Source organism: Monocercomonoides exilis, assembly GCF_001643675.1.
Source record: "Monocercomonoides exilis strain PA203 chromosome Unknown scaffold60-472593, whole genome shotgun sequence".
Classification (NCBI taxonomy): domain Eukaryota; phylum Preaxostyla; order Oxymonadida; family Polymastigidae; genus Monocercomonoides; species Monocercomonoides exilis.
The window spans coordinates 173,585-192,983 of record NW_027150605.1 but is presented as its reverse complement, the minus strand read 5'-3'; the positions used below and the strand labels follow the sequence as shown (position 1 = coordinate 192,983).

General features: G+C 36.8%; 5 protein-coding genes across 5 annotated transcripts; 1 reads left to right on the top strand and 4 right to left on the bottom strand.

Moving 5' to 3' along the window:
* Nucleotides 1–698: 698 nt before the first annotated feature.
* On the top strand, nt 699–2,590 carry MONOS_18282 (uncharacterized protein; the record flags this gene model as incomplete). The annotated part of the gene is made up of 3 exons (XM_067871287.1): nt 699–706; nt 779–1,147; nt 1,198–2,590. 3 exons carry the CDS (start codon nt 699–701, stop codon nt 2,588–2,590), a joined length of 1,770 nt encoding a protein of 589 aa, XP_067719644.1.
* Nucleotides 2,591–3,512: 922 nt separating this feature from the next.
* Nucleotides 3,513–4,403, bottom strand: MONOS_16602 (uncharacterized protein; the record flags this gene model as incomplete). The annotated part of the gene is made up of 1 exon (XM_067869498.1): nt 3,513–4,403. The coding sequence occupies one exon, from the start codon at nt 4,401–4,403 to the stop codon at nt 3,513–3,515; it is 891 nt and encodes a 296-aa protein (XP_067719643.1).
* Nucleotides 4,404–4,553: 150 nt separating this feature from the next.
* Nucleotides 4,554–5,110, bottom strand: MONOS_16603 (uncharacterized protein; the record flags this gene model as incomplete). The annotated part of the gene is made up of 2 exons (XM_067869499.1): nt 4,554–4,730; nt 4,895–5,110. 2 exons carry the CDS (start codon nt 5,108–5,110, stop codon nt 4,554–4,556), a joined length of 393 nt encoding a protein of 130 aa, XP_067719642.1.
* Nucleotides 5,111–7,404: 2,294 nt separating this feature from the next.
* MONOS_3763 (uncharacterized protein) lies at nt 7,405–9,297 on the bottom strand (the record flags this gene model as incomplete). The annotated part of the gene is made up of 1 exon (XM_067873784.1): nt 7,405–9,297. One exon carries the CDS (start codon nt 9,295–9,297, stop codon nt 7,405–7,407), a length of 1,893 nt encoding a protein of 630 aa, XP_067719641.1.
* Nucleotides 9,298–11,758: 2,461 nt separating this feature from the next.
* MONOS_18281 (uncharacterized protein) lies at nt 11,759–18,896 on the bottom strand (the record flags this gene model as incomplete). The annotated part of the gene is made up of 6 exons (XM_067871286.1): nt 11,759–11,864; nt 11,989–13,758; nt 13,809–15,879; nt 15,996–18,301; nt 18,593–18,815; nt 18,887–18,896. The coding sequence occupies 6 exons, from the start codon at nt 18,894–18,896 to the stop codon at nt 11,759–11,761; spliced, it is 6,486 nt and encodes a 2,161-aa protein (XP_067719640.1).
* Nucleotides 18,897–19,399: the final 503 nt, after the last annotated feature.

Here is a 19,399-nt window from a genome sequence, read left to right as displayed (position 1 = left end):
AAGCATAAGATATTTGCACTTGCTTCAGCTGGAACTTTGTCTTTGTCACACATTTCATTTTTCTCAAACGTGCCTTCAAGCTTTGCTTGCGTTCCGTTTACATTGATATTTGCACTGAATTCAGAAGTCATAATTGAGCATTCAGTGATTAAGGATATATCATTTTTATCTCCTTCAATTTTTTCTTTTCAATGCCAAAGTTTCACAAGAATTTCCGATGCTGAGTTTTCCCAGATAGAGATATCAGAATCATGCATAAACAATATTTACAGAACAATCAACAGTGATGTTGCTAATGATATTCCAACAGATGGAGTCGCAATTTCATCTTGCTTTTTCTCTAATATTACGTGCCTTTTATCGAGCAATTGTATATTTGCTTTACGCAATATTGCATCAGTTGGTGTGCAAAATTGCTCTTTCAATTGTCATACCCCTTTGCATCAGCAAGACTTATTTGTTTCACTGGTAAACTGCTCGGAAGTGATTCTTGATTCATGTGTTTTTGATGGGGGAATATGTTGTAGTGATGAAAGAAAAAAAGACTTGAAGGAGAAGCCGATGTGACAAATAATATTTGCTATTGGAACGGGTCTATTGTTCAACTAATTGGAAGCACTTCGTCAATAAGAGAAACTGAATTCGCAAATTCGACAAAGGGGGCACTGCTTATTTTAGACGGAAATGCAAGAATCGGAATGGGAATGTTTGCTAATAATTCACCATCAATAGAAAAATTCCCGTCTATCCGACGAAATGTTTTGTGCAATGGAAATAGCACACTTGATGTACAGAGTTTGAAAGGCGGAGATGGAGCAATGCCAAACACGTCATTATGGATTTTGAGCGAAGGATGCAAATTGGAGGGTATTGCTGGAGAAAGAGCATCTTCGTTATTTATTCCCACATTAGATTTTATAAGAAAAGAAATGAATGGGAATATGATTGAATTAATATTACTTGGAACAATTCTTCTTCCATGCGATTTGAAATTATGCATTATTTCTTCAATTGAAAGTACAGAAGCTATAGAAACATATGAATTAGAGAAAAATGCATTTATATCAGAAAGAGAGGTTCATTGCTTTATTGAAGGAGCAAAAATTGATTCTGTGCTCGCAGAAGTTGAAGTGACTGCTCAGATTTTGTTTGGAAGAAAAAGTATTCAAAAACAAATGCAATAATCTTGAAGAACAGGAGCGAGCTTCAGGAGAAGAGGGATGGAGTTGCTGTTAAAGGAGAAAACAAAGCAGGAACATCATGGGTGATTATTGTGATTGCAATGGGCTTTATTCTTCTTATTGTACTTATTGGTTTAATAGTGTTTGTGGTTCGGTGGAGGAGGGCAAAGGAACGAACAAAAGAGCTTGAAGAAATTGTGAATGACACAGTGAAGAAGGATCCGAAGGCATTTGAGATGGTGACGATGGAGATGTCGCCAGAAGAGCAGTGGCGACGAGCAGAAAGGGAGGCGGAGAAGAAGAATGAAGAGAGGATAAAGAAAAGGGTATATGAGAAAAGCTTAGGACATTCAGAATCTTCGGAGCATCTTCTGTCTGAGAGTGGCTCCACTGAATATATATTGGGAAGGGATTCAGACAAGATTCCAGAATGGATGCTGGAGAAGGTCGATGAGAAGGAAGAAGAAGAGATTAGAAAGAGAACACCATCTCCATCCATTTCATCCACTTCAACGACTGATTCAGATTCGACATTTGTTCGAGGGGAAGATCTGTGCCCGACCACCTCATCCATGTCGAATCTGGTGGATGCAATGGCATGCTCTTCTCCTCATGAGAAGCTGATTGTGGATTTGAGGGATTCACTGTTCATGCTACTTCATGGAAGAAATGAGAAGAAGGAGATGGCGATTGGGAGTTTACAGGAGAGAGTGTTCACAGCAGCACAGGTCCTGTTCTGGGTGGCAAATGGGGCACTTTATTCATTTGATGAAGACAAGGAATTGCCTTCGCTGGCCGGTCTGAGTTCTCTCATTGTGCTGTTTTCTGAGCACATGGTCATCTGTATCGCGATGCACTCCGATTGTTCTGACGATAGCTCTGATTCATCATCTGTTTCATCATCCTCCACAATTATCTCCTCTTCCTCTGATTGCTCATCTGTTAATAAGAAAGGCAGAGACTCACCTCCCTCATCAGCATTTGAAGATGACGAAGACAACCGGAAAGAATGCATGCGATGGAAGGCACCAGAGCTGCTTATCAACAAGAAGATGAGAGCTACGAAGGAGTCTGTAGCGTTCTCAATTGGGATGATGCTGTGGGAGTGCTTGACGCTGGAAATCCCATTTGGAGAATATGAGGCTGTGACAGCAGGGCAGAAGATTGTGAATGGAGAAAGGCCAGACATTGATCTGACTGAGGAGCGTGGAATGTGGAATGTTGTGCGTAAGTGTTGTTCTCCAGATCCATTGCAACGGCCAACGCTGAGCAATTTGAAAAGAGAATTTATCCAGCACTTTCCTGCTGGAACAGTCATGTTGGCTGTGTCTGATGCAATTGACTTGGAGCAATCATCAAAAGAGGAAGGAGAAAGCACAGGAAAAGATACAGAAGCATTATTGTCTTGAAAAAGCTTGGAATGCAGCAATTGATAAGTGCTAGAAACAAAAAATATGCAAGAGAATGCATTCTGCTAATATATAGAAACCCAGAAAAAAATATCTAAGAAGAATCATGAACAATGCAGAAATCTTTTTATTGTGAATCCATATCTTTCAAGAAAGCACGATAAGAAATTTCTTGTTGACAATTTTGTGGCACAGATATTTGCAGACACATTGGTTCCCTTTTGCAAATGCATGCTTCAGGTTTTGGGTTCTTGTGGTTCTGAAAGATAGAGACAGAATCCTCAACCGATTTTTCTCACTTTTTTTCTCATATTTTATATTTATATTTGTATATTTATGTATTTTTTTTCTCTCTCTCTCTCTTCAATTGCTGACCTTCTGTTGTCGCAAAGGAATCATTTAAAATTATAAATTACAACAATTTCACTGATAATCAATAAATTTGAATATGGCTTTTTTTGGTGCCTTTTTTGTCAAAACTCATGGAGGAGTAATTTAGAAAGCGCACCATAAATAATCCAGTTCCTTCAAGAATAATTCAATTCATAAAACTCGCTTTATTCAATCTTCTAGAGTGCATATTTCTTTCGCGTTTTTCATGTTTTTGTATATTTTTGAAAATTATTTATGTTTTTCTATTAATCTTGAAGTTATTTTCATCTTCAAATTCAGAATTTTGAGAACAATAATTTCTGTATTGCATTAATTATAGCATTCAAAAAAGAAAAAATCTGCGCACACTCAAAATAAATAGCATATGGATACTATATTGGAGTTTTCAAAACACATTAAAACTTATTTTTTGATTTGAATATACTTAGGGTCAGTTATTTATCGGGAAACTTTTTTTTTATTGATATGAAAAAAAATTAAACAAAAATTAAAAAAACACAAATAACGAATCCAATTTTCGTATAACTTTTTATTTTCCTTTTTTTCTTTTAATGAAATTAATTTCTTCCTTTTCATTTTCTTGATCATCTTCTTTCACTTCAAATTTTCTCTTTATTTTTTTCATTTCAACCAAAGACTCTAACTCATTATCGTCTTTTAGCTCTTCTTTTTTCATTTTTTCAGAAGAATTCTTTTCTTCATCAACTTTTTCTTCTTTTTCAACTTTTTCTTTTTCTTTTATTCCCAAATGTTCACTCCAATCATTCAGAAGCTTCTCATCGGTAATTAACTTGCCATTGAAGTCGAATCTATTTGAATGTGATGAAGGTTGATATTCTGATGTTTCTGGAAGCTTCATGAGAATCGGCCCAGATTCGTTATGAAGAACTCCACTCGTTGCTAAGGCTTTTTTAATGACAGCAGGTGAGAGGGCGGTATGAATTGCTTGAGGGAGAACATCCACAAGAGCTGTTCTTTTCGATGAAGATGTCGATGAAGATGGAGGTTCATATTTTGTTTGCAACTCTGTTTTGAGAACAGCGAAGACTCCTCTGTCAAGAGGCTGGGCGATATGTGTGCTGTGAGGAATGAAGGTGACGAATTCGATATTTTCTTTTTGAAATTCTCTCCAGATTGTCGGATCTGATCGAGAAATGTGTGAGTCGATGTGAAACAAGCAGCGAGAGTTTTCCAGTGACATGCGCTTTCTGCGATCGATAATTCCTTGAAGGAGTGTTGTTAGTGCGTTCTTTTTGAATTCATTGCAGCCCATCCTACCACTTCCGTTTGGACAGATATCCAGAGTTTGTGATAACAGCGGCTTCATTTCATCAGGAAGACTCTTGCTAGGCAATAGAATCTCAGAAGGAAGAACAAATCCATCAGCAGCCACAGCAGCAACAAGAGTTAAATTTGCCATTTTTGGTAGTTCTATGCGAAATCCTGGATTTTCATTTTTTGGATAAACCACGCTCAGCTTTGAATTGGAAGGGACTGTCAGTGATGACTCATCCACATCGAATATTTATTCTTTGCAGTATTCATTATTTTCGTGCAAACCGTCCAGTAATCAATACCAAGGCTGCAGAACACTTTGGCACGACAACGCAAGGCGATAAACATCAACATTTTTCGGAGAACTTCTCTTCAGCTCGGGATGGCGCTTCATGAATTGGAAAGCGGTGGACATTGAAACGTAAATGCATGGGGCGTCTTCGTCGTCTGTATCATTTATTACATTTTCCATCTAATATATTTGTTAGTATTATTAATTATTTAACAACAATAAACCAGTTCGCGAACTTTCTGTATAGGCAAACAGCTTCCAGATCTTGATCCAATGATTATTTTTTCCAGCACAATTTGTTCTTTGTCTCCATTAACAAATTGCGGTCTTCCCACTTTTTAAACCAGCCTTTTGCTTCTCAGTGCCCGAACAGCGTTTTTGATCCTTTTGCGTGAGAATTCCATGGAGTTTATCGCGTCTGTAATCCGAACAACTCCATCAACAACAATGCGCGCCATCCGTTCCAGCCGATTGTCAATCCTTCTGTAATCGAAAGATTTCATTGCAGCACGTAATTTCCTTTGTCCAGCAATTCTCTTTTGTTCCACAGCAATTTTCATTTTTTTATTATGATTATGATCTTAAGTCCAATTTATTAATTTATTAATTTTTATTGTCAATTTTCTTTGAAATTTAATTTTTATTTTCATTCAATACGAATTTAAATGGTATTATACCCCTTGTTACACACTTATTTATTTATTTTTTTCGATGGAAGGGATTAACCCCCATCTCCCACCCATTGGAAATAGGCTTCGTATTCAAATGTAATTATCCTAATTTTCAGAGTTTGCTTATATGCTGATAATGTTAATAAATATATAAAAAGTGGGAATTTTAATTTTCTATTTAAATATTTCGGCACCGTTAAAAAAAGTTCCCAATAAATAACTGACCCTATTCATCATCATTATTTTCTTTTTTTAAAAATTAGATGAAAATGTTAAAGACTTAAAAACGAAAAATGTGAAAAAATGGGGGAAAATATGAGACTTCAAACTTTTTCATTGAAAAATTATGCACTTTTGATCAACTTTTTGTGTACAAAAATTTATTGAAAATGAGAACAGCTTTTTAATTACGTGTTAGTTTACAAAACGTTTTGTTATTATATCAATAATGTTTGTTTTCATATATGAAAATCAAAATAATTATGAAATCTGGTTAAGTTTAATAATGTTATAAGGGAAACAATTTTTTCATGCTTTGTGCATAAAAAGCTTGAAAGTCCGTATTTTCCCCCAGATCAACAAAATCCCTTTTTTGACAAATAGATATATAAGTGCAATCATATTAATCCAGCGCGGAGGATGCTTTCCACTCATCACACATTATTGTTGTTTGAAACTGATTTGTTTCTTGAGTGACGGGAAAAAAAGTTTCACTCTTTCTATTAGACACAACTTTCTCAAAACGAAGAGCAGCTCCCCCTCTTTCCAATCTCTCAACCCCATCAATTATCCAAATTAGTTCCTTTCTTATAACTTTTAAACATTTCCGTCTTTGTATAACTGCATCATCAATTTCAACCACTTTCTACTCTCTTCCTATTATGTTTTGATGCAAATTCCAAATTTCCATGCAGGAAACTCTGACGATGCTTCACTAAAACTTGATTGTTTTCCTGTCCACTCCCATTATTTTTTAAATGAATGCAATATTCGCACCTTCACAAAACCACAAAATGATTCAAAAAACCTTCCCTTGTCCAAATTTATTACCAGGGAATACTGTTTCATCATAAACAGATATCTTTCTATTGCATTTTTCACAGAACCAATCCCTGCAAACTTTTCTCATTTAAGAGCTTGTTTTTCAAAATATTTTCTGATAACAACCTGCATGTTCCATCTTCGTTTGAAAAAACAATATCATGCTGATGAGGCTTTGATATCTGAAGTTCCTGCATTGCCATTTCAATATATCAATTCTGATTACATCACACAACAATTTGAAATTGACTTTTTCCATAAAAATTAATAAATCTTAACAATGAATTTCCGATGATTATAAACATGAATAATGATGATGAATAAGCATATTCAAATCAAAAAATAAGTTTTAATGTGTTTTGAAAACTCCAATATAGTATCCATATGCTATTTATTTTGAGTGTGCGCAGATTTTTTCTTTTTTGAATGCTATAATTAATGCAATACAGAAATTATTGTTCTCAAAATTCTGAATTTGAAGATGAAAATAACTTCAAGATTAATAGAAAAACATAAATAATTTTCAAAAATATACAAAAACATGAAAAACGCGAAAGAAATATGCACTCTAGAAGATTGAATAAAGCGAGTTTTATGAATTGAATTATTCTTGAAGGAACTGGATTATTTATGGTGCGCTTTCTAAATTACTCCTCCATGAGTTTTGACAAAAAAGGCACCAAAAAAAGCCATATTCAAATTTATTGATTATCAGTGAAATTGTTGTAATTTATAATTTTAAATGATTCCTTTGCGACAACAGAAGGTCAGCAATTGAAGAGAGAGAGAGAGAAAAAAAATACATAAATATACAAATATAAATATAAAATATGAGAAAAAAAGTGAGAAAAATCGGTTGAGGATTCTGTCTCTATCTTTCAGAACCACAAGAACCCAAAACCTGAAGCATGCATTTGCAAAAGGGAACCAATGTGTCTGCAAATATCTGTGCCACAAAATTGTCAACAAGAAATTTCTTATCGTGCTTTCTTGAAAGATATGGATTCACAATAAAAAGATTTCTGCATTGTTCATGATTCTTCTTAGATATTTTTTTTCTGGGTTTCTATATATTAGCAGAATGCATTCTCTTGCATATTTTTTGTTTCTAGCACTTATCAATTGCTGCATTCCAAGCTTTTTCAAGACAATAATGCTTCTGTATCTTTTCCTGTGCTTTCTCCTTCCTCTTTTGATGATTGCTCCAAGTCAATTGCATCAGACACAGCCAACATGACTGTTCCAGCAGGAAAGTGCTGGATAAATTCTCTTTTCAAATTGCTCAGCGTTGGCCGTTGCAATGGATCTGGAGAACAACACTTACGCACAACATTCCACATTCCACGCTCCTCAGTCAGATCAATGTCTGGCCTTTCTCCATTCACAATCTTCTGCCCTGCTGTCACAGCCTCATATTCTCCAAATGGGATTTCCAGCGTCAAGCACTCCCACAGCATCATCCCAATTGAGAACGCTACAGACTCCTTCGTAGCTCTCATCTTCTTGTTGATAAGCAGCTCTGGTGCCTTCCATCGCATGCATTCTTTCCGGTTGTCTTCGTCATCTTCAAATGCTGATGAGGGAGGTGAGTCTCTGCCTTTCTTATTAACAGATGAGCAATCAGAGGAAGAGGAGATAATTGTGGAGGATGATGAAACAGATGATGAATCAGAGCTATCGTCAGAACAATCGGAGTGCATCGCGATACAGATGACCATGTGCTCAGAAAACAGCACAATGAGAGAACTCAGACCGGCCAGCGAAGGCAATTCCTTGTCTTCATCAAATGAATAAAGTGCCCCATTTGCCACCCAGAACAGGACCTGTGCTGCTGTGAACACTCTCTCCTGTAAACTCCCAATCGCCATCTCCTTCTTCTCATTTCTTCCATGAAGTAGCATGAACAGTGAATCCCTCAAATCCACAATCAGCTTCTCATGAGGAGAAGAGCATGCCATTGCATCCACCAGATTCGACATGGATGAGGTGGTCGGGCACAGATCTTCCCCTCGAACAAATGTCGAATCTGAATCAGTCGTTGAAGTGGATGAAATGGATGGAGATGGTGTTCTCTTTCTAATCTCTTCTTCTTCCTTCTCATCGACCTTCTCCAGCATCCATTCTGGAATCTTGTCTGAATCCCTTCCCAATATATATTCAGTGGAGCCACTCTCAGACAGAAGATGCTCCGAAGATTCTGAATGTCCTAAGCTTTTCTCATATACCCTTTTCTTTATCCTCTCTTCATTCTTCTTCTCCGCCTCCCTTTCTGCTCGTCGCCACTGCTCTTCTGGCGACATCTCCATCGTCACCATCTCAAATGCCTTCGGATCCTTCTTCACTGTGTCATTCACAATTTCTTCAAGCTCTTTTGTTCGTTCCTTTGCCCTCCTCCACCGAACCACAAACACTATTAAACCAATAAGTACAATAAGAAGAATAAAGCCCATTGCAATCACAATAATCACCCATGATGTTCCTGCTTTGTTTTCTCCTTTAACAGCAACTCCATCCCTCTTCTCCTGAAGCTCGCTCCTGTTCTTCAAGATTATTGCATTTGTTTTTTGAATACTTTTTCTTCCAAACAAAATCTGAGCAGTCACTTCAACTTCTGCGAGCACAGAATCAATTTTTGCTCCTTCAATAAAGCAATGAACCTCTCTTTCTGATATAAATGCATTTTTCTCTAATTCATATGTTTCTATAGCTTCTGTACTTTCAATTGAAGAAATAATGCATAATTTCAAATCGCATGGAAGAAGAATTGTTCCAAGTAATATTAATTCAATCATATTCCCATTCATTTCTTTTCTTATAAAATCTAATGTGGGAATAAATAACGAAGATGCTCTTTCTCCAGCAATACCCTCCAATTTGCATCCTTCGCTCAAAATCCATAATGACGTGTTTGGCATTGCTCCATCTCCGCCTTTCAAACTCTGTACATCAAGTGTGCTATTTCCATTGCACAAAACATTTCGTCGGATAGACGGGAATTTTTCTATTGATGGTGAATTATTAGCAAACATTCCCATTCCGATTCTTGCATTTCCGTCTAAAATAAGCAGTGCCCCCTTTGTCGAATTTGCGAATTCAGTTTCTCTTATTGACGAAGTGCTTCCAATTAGTTGAACAATAGACCCGTTCCAATAGCAAATATTATTTGTCACATCGGCTTCTCCTTCAAGTCTTTTTTTTCTTTCATCACTACAACATATTCCCCCATCAAAAACACATGAATCAAGAATCACTTCCGAGCAGTTTACCAGTGAAACAAATAAGTCTTGCTGATGCAAAGGGGTATGACAATTGAAAGAGCAATTTTGCACACCAACTGATGCAATATTGCGTAAAGCAAATATACAATTGCTCGATAAAAGGCACGTAATATTAGAGAAAAAGCAAGATGAAATTGCGACTCCATCTGTTGGAATATCATTAGCAACATCACTGTTGATTGTTCTGTAAATATTGTTTATGCATGATTCTGATATCTCTATCTGGGAAAACTCAGCATCGGAAATTCTTGTGAAACTTTGGCATTGAAAAGAAAAAATTGAAGGAGATAAAAATGATATATCCTTAATCACTGAATGCTCAATTATGACTTCTGAATTCAGTGCAAATATCAATGTAAACGGAACGCAAGCAAAGCTTGAAGGCACGTTTGAGAAAAATGAAATGTGTGACAAAGACAAAGTTCCAGCTGAAGCAAGTGCAAATATCTTATGCTTTGAATTGAAGTTTGTCTCATAAACAAACGACAAAAGAGATAGTTCAACGGAATTTGTGCAATCAATAAGGGAATTTCGACTCTCCGAAATATTTGGCGCAACTCTAATTGCAGACGAAGTTTTTGATGAAGATTCAATCAAAATATCTTCCAAATCGATCTCTGCATTTAAATAGCTAGAAATTTTTATAAGAAGTCTGCTTTCAAAAAATGAGATAGATGAAGCAAAGAGTAACTTATCGAAAAACATGGAAGGGCTATGGAGCCACATTTTTTCGTATCTTCGCCTTCAAGTACGTCTGAATCAGAAACAAATATTGTATCTGCCTTATTTATTAAAATATAGTCCATCAGATTTACAGGTTCGGATGAATGCTGTTCCCTATCTATTCCATAAATAGCATTTTGCCGAACAAAAACATTTTCGCTGAAATCAATATTGAATTGTGTTTCATTGATCTGTTCATCAATATTTACGCATTCAATAAACATATCCCTTCCAAGAAATGCATTATTTCCTGTGAAACTAATATTCTTCAATTGAAAATTCAATGCTCCGCTTAAATTTGTTCTCAAATAAATTCCGCCTCCTCGTCCCTTCGTGCTGGAGCAGCTGCATTGCGTCAATGAGGAAGAGCGGATTCTCAGGCAGCTTTCCTCGTTCATTGCAAACATTATAATCCCACCATTCAAACAAGTTGCAGCTTTTGATAACTGGAATACATTATCATGCAGTTCAAACAGAATATTCTTTGAATTTTCGCACGATAAAACACATGGATAATTGCTATCACTATTTACTGATTCAAATGTGGAACCATTAACACTTGCAACATTCCTTTCATTGTTGTTTGAAACACGTTGTTCATGGACATTCAAAAAAGTGCCTTCAGTGATAATTACTGAAAATACAGATATATTATTACATTTTAGTGACGAAAATCCACGAATATTTACAATGTCCTTTGAGCACACAAAAGACTTTAAACACACATTTAGTACGTTTATAACGCCATTTGTGGCCAAAATAAAAGACAATCTCAAAGGTTCATCATTCCTTCCATCAGATGAAAATAAACATTTATTGAATTCAAGAATGCCAGATATGCTGCAAAATACAGACTCATCAGAATTTGAAGCGTTTGTTGATGCGAAGACATTGATTTTAAGAATTGATAATGATCCCTTGTTCACTATCTCAACATCGTTTTTAGTCTCCTTACCACTTATTGTAATGGTCGACATTGAATCTTCATCATCTCTATCAGATGAATATATTATAAAGCTATCAAGGAAAACAAATTCGTCTTGAATTATTGTCGATCCGCAAATGCATATTTTTTTGTTTTGATCTATTTTGTCCAATTGGTTATATCCTTTCCAAAAAGATTTGCAAGGATCTGATTTGCTTCCACATCTCATAACGTCGAATCCATTGGATGAAACATAAATATGCGGCGACAAGCGTGGAACAAGAAAGCGAAGCAAATCTGTATCGTTTTGAAGGCTGTCGCTTCCCTGAAAAGATTTTTCATCATTAATCGAGCTATTATAGTCAAACAAAAATGAAGTTGTTGTAACTGTTGTGTTAAGGTCTGTGGATAGAATAAACATATTTTTTCCGACATAAGCTTCATTTAATGAAAAACTGACATTTACAAGCATTAAGCAGATTGGGTTTTGGCATTTCGAGCAATCAAAAAACAATGCTCCACCCTTTCCATTGCTATCAGAGCAACTACAGTTATGCATGATGCAACTATTCAAACACACATCGTCGTTTCCGAGTACAGAATTTCTGAAAACTCCTCCTTTCTCACTGTTGGGCGTGTACAATCCATCAAACGTGCAATTGTCGACACTGACTTTCTTTAAAGATATAATTGGTACAAATTCAAATTGAGAGGTTCTCATTGAACAGTTTTTCATTGTCAGAGTTCCTTGATTTATTTTTAGCAGCGTGTATTTAGCAGTGCTTAATTGAAAATCGAACTTGCAGGTCAATAAATCAATAGAACCTCCATCTGACCTTATCACCTCTTTTTGATTACCAGCAAATGATTGTGGAAGAATCATGTTCAGTCGAATAAACGATAAAGAACGAAGTGCAACAATCACCGATTGATTATTACTATTTTCTATTTCACTTGAAAATTCAAGATCGGAAATAGACACATCTGATGGAGCATATGACTGAATCATTTGAGGTGTGGTTACTGTTAGTGACGATTCTTCGAAAAGACCATAGTTTGTTATGTATATCGTATGCAGAGACGATATGCCATTGTTGTCGAGATGCTTAAATCCATTGTTCATTGACCTGCATGGCAGCTTCTCTTTTCCACATCCAAGGATGTCAATTCCATCTTCATCAATAAACACAAAATCACCAACGTATTTCACAAGCAAATGCAGCAAGTCAATTGGCTCAGAGATAAATAATTTCTTATCTGTTCCTGCAAAATCCACTTTTTCAATACCATTTTCCATTAGGATTATATCAAATCTTTCAGGTGTTATTGATTCGTTCAAATCACCGCAACAAACGAAAAGATCTTTTCCAATATATGCGTTGTTCAATGAAAACATCAAAGAACTCAAAGAAAAAGAATTCTCATAGCCTAACAATAAATCAAATGAAAGACCTCCTCCATACAAACGCTTGTTTATCGAAACCTCACAGCCTGTAATTGTCGAATTCCAAATGTTGAAAATGCACGATGAACTCAATGAGCATTTAATTGCACCTCCATGGCCATTTGCCGATTTGCATTTTAAGAATGTGCAATTACCTCCAATTTCTATTTTCGAATTCTCTTCAAAAACAAATGCCCGACCTTCTGGCATTTCACATTGTTCTGCTAATGTTCCTTTTACAAAAAATATCGAATTTTCTACCCCCTTTATCAGCGAGCCTCCACCAGATGTTGTTTTTAAAATGTGACAATTTTCAAGAGAAACATTTCCATCGAAGGCAGTGATCACTGTGTTGTTGTCCAAAAAATGAATATTAAAAATGTTAACAGAACTTATTTGAAGTATTCCACCTCTAACAAGGAAAAGCTTCATGTTTGTTTCCTTCGCTGAGCTTTCTTTGTTTCCAAATGAGCATTCTGAAATGTACGCAGTGCCAACAAAAATATCAATAAACTCTGTTCGCACAGAATGAACTGGAAGAACTAAGTTCAATTTCCAAAGAGTCAAAGAAGCTTGAGAGTTTCCTGATGTCAACGACAGATGACCTTGATCCCCAATATTCATAATTATGTTTGTCTTGTTACCTCGAATAGTCAATTTCCTCTGACCTCTGTTTAAATCTCTGTTTAAAACTGCACTTGACTTTATTTGTATTATTGATTGCTCATCTCCAAGTACATTAAAGCCTCCTTCAACTGTATCGCATGGATCTTCAAGATATCCGCAAACATTGGCATCAAGGCCTCCACTGTTTACAAATACAATCTCATCGGCAGTTGGGAATAAATAATCGAATAACGATGTATCAACATTCAGCGCAGGGTCTTCATCAACAACCCATAATCTGTCCCTTTGACTCTCGGCCTCATCTTCAAAAGCTGTATCACTCCAAAGAGAAGCAATAATCACAACTCGGGGATGCTTGCACACAGCAAACAGATCTCTTCCATGAGCACCGCTATTCCAACTCCAAACAATAGATTTTAATGAATATTTCATATCGCTCGACAAAAATTCAACATGCATTCCTCCTCCACAACCATCGATATTAGATACATTACATGAACTGATTTTGTTTGCATTAAAATTGAAGGTGGCTCCTTCAGAAATTCTAACTTTAACTCCGCCTCCTTTGCCTTTTTGTTCCTCACAAGCTGCGTCCCAAAAGTGCAGTTTTCCGCTTTTTGCATGCACTCAAAACCAATCTCTCCAATTAGAATGCCTCCATTTCCATTTCTTCGCTTTATATCCCTGAAAGATACATTTTTCAGTTCGAGTGAGCATTCATTCAACTGATCAATGATGCATCCATCTTCAGAATGAGAATCTGAGAATTCGCAGTTTTGCATTCGCATTGATTTTCCTTTCTTGAGCTTCATAAGGCTTCCATCAGCAAAATCTGTTTGGACTTTTGAGCAACTCCATTCAGAAATAATTGAGTCTTCATTATTTGTTTCATCAATGGCGAATACTCCTCCTCCTCTGAATACAATATCTGCGACTATCAGCTTGTTAACAATTAGGCAACCACCTTTCACCATTGCAAAGAAAAATTCAGGCTGTTCATTCAGCATATTCACAGCCTTGCTTATGGAACACTCAACAAGTTGTAATGTGTTGCATTTGCACAATAGGAAGCATTCCCGAGCTTGACTTTCATTCACTATTTTCAATGAAGATGGAATCTCAAAACTTATGTTCTTCAACAGAAATGAAACCTCAGATTCTATTAATCCTTCTCCTAAGCCAGCTCCCTCCTCGTTCACTGAAATTTTTGATCCTGTTGACAAAGAGTCGATCACAGTCTCTTGCTTATTTAAAACAAGTTTATTGTCGAAATGAAAAGATGGCAATAGTTTTATAGATGTCGTGCCATCCTTAAAGCGCGCGTTTTCCGCAAACTGTATTGTCGAACAAGGATAGTCATAATATCCACATTGCATGTAATCATATCCTGGATTTCCTAGCATTGCTGGTGGAGAAAATGTTCTGAAAAACAACACCAACGGAATTGGTTTTATGTGACTAACACTTTCGAACCCCACTAGCTCTGTGATGTCTGTTTTGTTTATTTCTATTGCAAAATTAAAACCAAAAGAAGTCCGATCTAAAAGTGCTTGCAACGAATATCCTTCGAGAAACACATTCTTTCCTCCATAGCTTGCCTTATTTAATGTGTTCTCTCGTGATCCAAATGTTAATTGCGACAAGAAAAAATCATGCCCACTTTCGTCACAACATATGTGTAAGCCTCCGCCATAACCTCCATATTGCTCATTTGCCTCGGCCACAGATCGCTCAATGTAGCATACTGATTCTTTTCCAACATTAAACTCCCCTCCTCCAAGCAATTTAACAGATATTCCGCCTCCGAATCCTTGTTTCGTTTCGCAAGCAGAAATAGTGTTTGAATCAAGTGACAGACAGCATCCGTTGCACACATTCCCCGACAAGGCAGAACCGTTTCCCGAAATTTTTCTCACTTCATTAAATGAACAATTTTGCAGCTTTGATTGAACAACATTATCAATCCAAATCATCCCACAGTTTGGAGATGATGAAGCATTTGCAACTGAACTATTCAGCGATATGTGAAAGCAAGATGAGAAAGACAACAGCCCCTTTGTATTTGTGGATGATACATTTACAAATGTTGCGTCACAGATACTCATCGATGCATCAGTTGCTGCAGAAATGAAAGAAAAACTTTCAGATCTAATTGATGAGGTAGAAAATCTGTTTAAATACAATGATCCAGCGTTGATGAACAAAAACGGAAAGAAAATTGCATCTGCGCCAGCATCGCACAAAACTGCACAATCTTCAATTGTTGCAATTCCAGAAGACTTTGAAATGAAAATAGCTGATTTTTGTGGAGACGGAATGTGCTTTTTAAGAAGAATGGCAAACTTTCCAATGTGCACTATTTGCCTTATTTCAAAAATTCCCAATGCGCTGCCTTCTTTTCCGTTTAAAACAAGCTCTGTTTTATTCACTCCACATATGGAATATCCACTGACATCATCAAGAATAAGACTTTCGTTAAGAATGTAATTTCTGCTCACTTCAATTGATTTTCTTTCATTGCTTTTTCTGCTAAATGAAAAATCGAAGCTCTGGCACGGAAATTTTATAAACCCGCACACTTCAACATCACTGCCATCCATCGACGTGCTCACAACAAGTTCTTTTTCGAGAAAATAATAAACCAATGGAATTCTTGTGCTTGGCCATTTTGAATCAATCCCAACGCATGAAGTTTCGGAATATGGAAGTGATGGGGAAAAAGTGGAAAAGAATCACCATTTGCACTTGATGATAGATCAAATGAATAAATAAATAGATCGTTTCCGTATTCCGCTTGATTCAGGTCCATGAATAATGTCGACAGAGAAAAAAATGTTTCGTCAAGGATATCGATCATCATTCCTCCACCTTTTCCTTCTGTTCCTGTTAATATTGGTGCAGAACAAGATTCAATAGTTGATGCCACCAGACAGAATTGAGTTGGCTTTTTCAGCATTACATATAATCCGCCACCTCCTTTTTTATTTTCTCGTATCTTGCAATTTGCGAATGTGGAATTCGATATTGATAACACTTGATACGAATCCTTTGTCGAAGAAAACTCAACACATGATCCATTTCCTGTTGTTCGAGTCACATTGCCAAATGTTGTATTCTCAATTGTTAGTGCAGATCCACTTTTTGAAACTATATATCCGCCAGTTGCTAAGGAAGAGTTGTTGAATGAGCAATTTTGAATTACAACTGATCCGCTGGATGATGCGGCAATCACCCCATCATCAAAATTCTGCAGCAAAACACCGCTCAATTTGACATCAATTAGCGTGCATCCACTTTTTTCGCATACGTTAATCATGCCCTTTGAGTCAAACAACATGTTTTGGGATAAGTCTGAAGAAAAATGTTGAACGCATATTCTTCCTCCACTTGCAGTGATGAATGAGTAAGTTATGTGAGAAGCATTTGAATGTTGCGTTAATGAACAGTTCCCAAGAGAAAATTCATTCATCGTCGTTTCAATAAAACTACATCTCCCATTTATCTCTCCAAGAACAAAAGTTATATTATCAATTGTTGTTGTCACTTTGTTTATAACTATTGCGTTGTGAACAATTGGGGAAAGTGAGTGAACAAGTATTTCTGCTCCAACACGCTCCACATCAATTTCGTTCGAATCCTTATCAAAAATAATTTCATCATCAAAAACATAGGAATTCAGAAGTCTAATTATATGCTTTTGAGAAAGAAAACGATTGCTGCATGCTGCTTCAATCGACGAGCAAGGATAATCTTGGTATCCACAGAGTCTGTAATCTGTTCCTTCATCAAGTCCACTCACAAAGGCTGGGGCAGAAAAAGTTCTCAAAAACAGGACAAGTGGAATCGCAGCAGTTGTGTTTTTGTTTTCAAATCCAGACAATTCGTCAAAAGATGAGCTGCCTGAAATGTCCACAAAAAAGCCAATTGTCCTTTTATTCACAAGTTCAGAAAGATTCGATCCTTCGACAAACAAGTGAGATCCTTTCCATGCTTTGCATTCTTCAAATGACACATCTCCAAATTTCAATGTCCAACTATCGGAAACACCTTGAATATACATCCCCCCTCCTTTTCCTCTATCCTGTCGTTTTGCTGGAACAGAACATTGGCTGAACTTTGCATTCCCTTTGTCACAAATACTAATTGTGTTTGTTGCATCTGTCGAGCGCAAATACATTCCTCCTCCGTTTCCAGATGAGCAGCTGCAATCTTCAAGCGTTGTGTTTGTGATGAAAAATTGCTCTGAGGAAAGCAGTATTTTTGAAATTATTGTCCCATTTCCTACAGTCCGAGTGATTTGTTGAAACGACACATTGTTGAACATTGACAGTTGAGATGACGAAGAAGTATGCTCAGTGAAAAGAGATGTTTCAATCAGAAAATTGCGAATCATCACATCTTCAAAACGCAGTTGTGAGAAAACGATGTGGAACAATGAAGATGTGAATGTTGATGATGGCTGTTGTCCTTGCGATGAAATTATGACAGATCTCAGCACAAGTCTTCCTTGTTGTGAGATCATGGAAAATAGATGGGACGCCATATTTGAATCTGTCAGAAAATGTGTAATTCTCAATGAGTCAATGAACATAACTCCAGAAGACAGTACAAAAAGCGAATCAGAAGATGCAGACAAAGATTTTGACGAAACCTCTGAAGAATTTGATTCAGTTTCTGTGATTAAAATTTCTTTATCCTGTGTATCTACAGCAATGCGGGGATTAAACACACCAGGAAGAAGCAGAAGTTGTTGTTGTCCTTTTGAAGATGACAACTCAATAGCTTTTTCAATCGTTAAGCAGCTGCTCGTGGAACTCATCCCGCACAATGCATCATTGTCATTTCCTTCTGTTCCAACATAGCGGAAAAGATACCCGCTCAAAAGCCAATCCGGGAAGTAATATGCTGTGCCATTGTCCTTGCAAAGCCTCTGAGCCAATAAGTTGGTTGAATAACATGATTCAAACTGGGTTTCTGCAGAGCGATTGTACGAGTCATCTAAATATATGTCGTGGCCACTTCTGCTGCTGTCACTTCTACAACTGCATTTATCAAAAAACAAATACCTGAATAAAACCTGAGTCAGCAAGTGATGGGAATACAACCTATATCTCATTCCTCCACCCTTGCTCTCTGAACTGCATTCAAAAAAATGGCAGTTGCTCACTATTGCACAAAGTGTTCCCGATGGCAAACTCAATCCCCCTCCGTATTGACGAGCAGTTGAACAAAAGCGAAAGTTGCAATTGAAAATCATAATTTTTTCATCCATTTGTTTTTCTTCCTCTTTAAACAGAACACTTGTTTTCTGATTTTCAATGCAATCTTCAAACAACATTCTGTCCGTGAAAACATAAATTCCTCCTCCATAATCCAATGTGGTGCAATTTAAGCAATTGTTATTTTGGACTGAACAGCATCCTAAAACACCTTCAACAGATATGGCACCTCCAGTCCCTGATTTGGATGAGCAGTTTTCGAAAGTTGACATTGAAAGAATTAGTGTTCCGGAATAATAGCTGGCAATTGCACCTCCATGGCCCGATGCATAGCACCCTTCAAATAAACACTGGTCAACAACAATTTCTGAATTCGGCTGCGATATGATGCATATCGCACCGCCAGACCCGTCTGCATCCCAAGATGTTGTGTTATTCACGATGCAACTATGCCATTCACATCGGATAAATCGTTTTTGTGAAGAATAAATGATCCTATCCATTGAAGAATTGTTTGTGAAGTCATCGTTGGTTGCCCGTGAGCATGAAAAAAATGAGTTGTTGATCAAAAAATGAGAAAAAGATGGATCACCGATTGTTCTGACAATGCCTCCATAAAACACATTTGAAACATCATAAAATGAGCAACAAGAAATATGTGAAACGCCTGATGCAGGCTCTTGATTCAGCGGGATATAAGCCATCATCAGAGAAATGTTGCTGAATACCAACTTTGACAATTCATCTGCCGAAAAAGCTGACGAAGTTATAAATGGTGCAGCGGTCAGTTGAAAGGAAGAAAAAATGGAAGAACTGATAGCTGTGCTTGAATATTGGTTGTTTCCTTGAAATACAGTTCTTGAAGACATCAAAGGCGGAAAAAGCTCCGGATTTCCTATAGTCCTGATCGAAATGTTTGCG